Below are 4,779 nucleotides of genomic sequence, written 5' to 3'. Positions count from 1 at the left end.
TGACAATGCCAGACATGGAATAAATAAAGTCGAATTAATTATTTGAAACTTGATAAGTAGCACAGGCTGTAGTCGCTGCAGGCCGCTTTAATGCCCACCGATAGAGCAATGTGAGTAAATCTTAGATTAAATGTGTTTTATATATATTTATAACTATACTGAATGGTTAATTATCAGCCGTTTTGTTTGGTGCAGAAATTGCCACATGTCAAATGTGCTGCCTATTCTACTCTATTCTATTCTAGTTAAAGTCCGCAGAACCTTGTAGGATTTTAAACCACATCGGCCTATGTCATGTTAAAGCCCATCATAATGTTTCATTATGATTTATTGTCAACTAAGTATAAGCGACATTTTTTGTTAATAAATAATAAATATTCCATTCAAAACTATAGACCCACTGCTTTCTCTTCTATTATCTTTTGTATTTCCACGGTTGTCAATAGCCTACTCTTTCACCCCTCGTTGTATAGTAAGTGACAAAACACATTATATTGTCGGATTATATTGTGCAACGTCCGCTAAACGCATGCATTCACTTTCATATGCTCCATTTGCTTCTGCAATCTTAATAGCCTAATTGATTGGTCCCTTAATTGCAGCGCAGCTACTATTTATCTAACCCATATAAATATACAGCAAGTGTGTGCAATGTGAGCAAAAGTTAAGGGGAACCAACAAAACTGACATCCAAAGTGATCCCGCCCCGCGTTTCCCCCTCTGCGTTTCAATGCGAGCTCCTTTCCTCGCCGGTCCCCCGTGTAGTTACAATGTAGTTCTTATCAAAGCCCCCCTGTCTTGTTGTGACAGCTCTGATATTGTTTATTGAGGTGGGATGTCAGGTTTAATTAGCAATCGATATGAAAAGCGTTTGCAGACCCCGTCTCTGACGTCAGAGTCGATTACCGTTTCTCATTGGTCTCAAATTCCCAAAGCCGCGGCTAATTATTGGAAGGTTCACGTGGATAAAGTACAGCTCATCCCCTCCCTTCACATCATGTCCCCTGCTCGTCGGCCACGCTCACTGCATGCTTTTTAAATCCACATCGCCGGCTTCAAGACGTCGTTCCCTTTCGCCTGCTGCGGGATGATGGACAGCAGGATACTGGAGCCTCCTCATGCCCAGTTCGGAGGCTCTCTCGGCGGGATGGTGGGCTTCCCGTACCATCTGAGCCACCATCATGTGTACGAATTAGCCGGTCATCAACTCCAATCTGCGACCGCGGTTCCCTTTTCCATAGACGGATTACTGAACGGGTCCTGCACGGCGTCTGTTGTCAATTCCAACTCGCTCTTGTCTGCGGGCTGCGGTATGAACGGAGATAACCAGTATAAACTGACAGGTAAGACACGATTTTATTATACGATTTAGCCTAGTTCTTGATTATACATTTACTAAAATCATGGTTGTGCAGACCAACAACAAAGACACGATGCCTTTTATGGAGCAAAGTGGATCCTTTCCGTTGCATCGCGACCATCAGATGCTGAAGCTGTGCGAAAGAACGATTCTGTTGTAGTCAATAATAGTCACTTAAGTCAAAACACGCGGCTACGTGCATCCTTCCTTAACGGGGTATTAACGTATTAAGGTTAAATTTGGTGAAGGCATATCCATCCCCGACCTATCTAAACGTACAGCCTCCATGGGGTTTACCTCGTTTAACTGCACAAGCTATGTTATACACATTTGTTTTGAAGCATGTTGGTGGTGTAATTGCATGTCCTAATGCAGTGCAATGTTGACACTTCGTTGTGTATCCTCACGTCAGACTCGGGAGATCCAGACAAAGATAGCCCCGGTTGCAAGAGACGGAGAACACGCACTAATTTCACTGGTTGGCAGCTGGAGGAATTAGAGAAGGCTTTTAATGAGAGCCATTACCCGGACGTGTTCATGAGGGAGGCTTTGGCTCTCCGCTTGGACTTGATAGAGTCCAGAGTACAGGTAAACCATGTTTCCTTCAACCCTTTGCACGTCAACTTTGCACTCAATCTCCGAGTTTGTGTGCATGCATGGTTATTGCACATCGACGGCTGTACCATTTTTTTTTAATATCTGTCTATAGGTTTATTTGAACTCTGTTAGAATGCTTAAATCAAAGAACAGATCTGGGCGTATAGTTATCATAAGAAACGCTGGACGGTGTCGCTATACCTCAACAATGGCATCGCACTCTCGGAGGCAAAACCAGTCCACACCAGGCTGTTCAAGGGGGGATTTCTCTATGTTTTTGTTAATATCCCGCTGCCTAATTTTTTAGTAATACAAATCAAACAATTGACCAAACCAGTGCATGCTGGGTCGGATTCTAAGCCTATTATTATTATTATTATTATTGTTATTATTATTATTATTTATATATACTTATAGATATAATCATACTAATATTTATATTTGAGGGAAAACAAATGAATATACAGTACTCTCTCAGTACTACTTTTTTTATAGGTATTTTATATACATATATTTTTTAGGTATATTAATATTTTATAGATTATATAGCTGCGTGTTAATGTAGCCTATGTGGAGCATGCATTTTAATTGTAAAATGTACTATATGTTTTTTACAAAAATATATATTATATCTCTATATTTATTTATAATATTAATATTGCAACGTGTATGCTATCATATCCTTTATAGAACAAAGCCCAAAGCACACAACATTGTCCCTTTACAGTGTTCATCAACCTTTCATGTGCACAATAATGTACTTTTGAAGCAACACACCGTTTTGTTTTGTTTTGTTTTGTTTACATTAGATAAGTCTTATATTTTGAGTTTTAATTGTGTGCGACTGACTAATGCAATATTCCCTTGCCTCTGCAGGTATGGTTCCAGAATCGCAGGGCCAAATGGAGGAAAAAAGAGAACACAAAGAAAGGTCCCGGGCGACCAGCGCACAACTCGCACCCCACCACCTGCAGCGGGGAGCCCATGGACGCGGACGAGATCGCCCGGAGAGAGCTGGACCGGCTGGAGAAGAAGAAAAGAAAGCAGGAGCGCAGGCTGCTGAAGGCGCAGAATAAGCTCCTCCACGGGGACCTATTTCACACGCCCGGCTCGGACAGTGACAGCGGAGTGTCCCACGTCACGGACAGCGAGCACACGGGCACCCTTTTTAACCCTTCTGCGGGCAGGAACCAAACGCCAACGAGCTGTGACCAAACGACCCATCCACACACCCATAACACCACAACCCCCATCACCACCACCACGCACAACCAAAGACAGTCGCACCACCACGACGCTGGCGGCTCCGACCTGGACTCCTCGGACAGCAGCCAGCAGTCGAGCTTGTGTGCCAACAGCAGGGCCTCCGGCCTGCAGAAACTCAACCCCTTTAGCGTCGAGAGCCTCCTGTCCGACTCCCGACCCTGCAGGCGTAAATCAAACGTGGACGGATTCTCTGCCTTACCCCCGTCGCGGCCTTTGATAGGAAAGGGACACTTCCTACTGTACCCCATCACCCAGCCGCTGGGATTCATCGTTCCGCAGACTTCGTTGAAAGCAACCCCCACAACAATGACAACAACAACAACAAAAACTGACATCGTCATGGACGATGTTGAGCGTGGTCGAGGAAATCCGGCCAACTCGGGATGTAAGAACCGCGCCATGGACTATAATTGCGACTCGACACAGGACGATGACGCGTTGTCGATCAGGGGACAGGGGGTGGCTCTGCCGGAGAGAATGAAGACGAGTTCCCCACAGTGCAGTCCGTCCCGGGCCACTTTTCTCAGTGGCAAAAGTAGTCAGTCAGTCAGCAGTGGTAGTAATAGTAATAGTAGTGACACGTGTTTCCCCAACGACGCGCGAGAGTCCAGGCCCCTAGACCCCAGCTCCTTACAGGCAGACGCAAAAGAGCACATCCAAGATAAAGACTATTGTGACCATTCAGAGTCAGTTATAACTTATAGTCCGAAAGAAACAAAGACAGACTCCTGAAAATAGGCCTTTAAAGTATAGCCTCAATTGGAAGAATTGTTGATATAGATCGAGGGACGAGATTCAATAGGCCAAAGTTTTATCATTGTCCACCAGAATTGCATTTATAATCTTTAGGCTACATTTTCTCAGCTAATATCTCCATTATGGTGTGTTAGCAAATAGATCTCTCTCTCTCTCTCTCTCTCTCTCTCTCTCTCTCTCTCTCTCTCTCTCTCCCTCCCCTCCTCTTGTGTGTATGTTTCGCGGGTAAAGGTTTGATATTTAATGTCTGCTAAACTGTAAACAAAAAAAAACAAGACATCAGAACCACAAAATTCCTCAAAATGTGTAAAAAGGTATTATACTATTTATATATGTAAGGTTTTCGTAAATAAATCTATTGTATACAAGCCCCTCAAATCGTGTGTGTGTGAGACCTTACATCCAGGAGGGTCTACAGTAGGAAGGGCTTTCTGAAGAAATCTCATGTTGTACTTTGTATATTGCCTTAACAAATTTATTCATCTATAAGCCCCACCGAAATGAGGTTAGGAGCCTGAGGCAAAGGACCCGCTCGACTCCTGCAGAGTTTGGATATGAAAGTAATTATTTTCCCGGTGGCTACTGCGGGGATTCAGTTTATTTTAGCTCAAAGGGTTATAATACATTACCGATTTCTAGTGATATGAAATCACATAAACTTCCAAGAATAATAGAATTAGCATGAAAGGCTGGGGTGTCAAATTGAAATAGGAAAATAATAGCCTCGGCAGCTGGGAGTGTGTTTGTGCATATTGGATAGGAGATGGGAATTCGTGGGGCGGAATTTTCATGAGCTTTTC

General features: G+C 43.6%; 1 protein-coding gene across 1 annotated transcript; it reads left to right on the top strand.

The window, feature by feature from the left end:
• Positions 1 to 1,087: 1,087 nt before the first annotated feature.
• On the top strand, positions 1,088 to 3,955 carry uncx (UNC homeobox; the record flags this gene model as incomplete). Its single annotated transcript, XM_079747143.1, has 3 exons — positions 1,088 to 1,343; positions 1,773 to 1,948; positions 2,834 to 3,955. 3 exons carry the CDS (start codon positions 1,088 to 1,090, stop codon positions 3,953 to 3,955), a joined length of 1,554 nt encoding a protein of 517 aa, XP_079603269.1.
• Between the last annotated feature and the right edge of the window lie 824 nt (positions 3,956 to 4,779).

The sequence above is a fragment of the Pollachius pollachius genome, assembly GCF_949987615.1.
Source record: "Pollachius pollachius genome assembly, chromosome: 11".
NCBI classification, from domain to species: Eukaryota; Metazoa; Chordata; class Actinopteri; order Gadiformes; family Gadidae; genus Pollachius; species Pollachius pollachius.
Note: the sequence above shows the minus strand (reverse complement) of the source record. Positions and strands in the feature narration are given on the sequence as shown.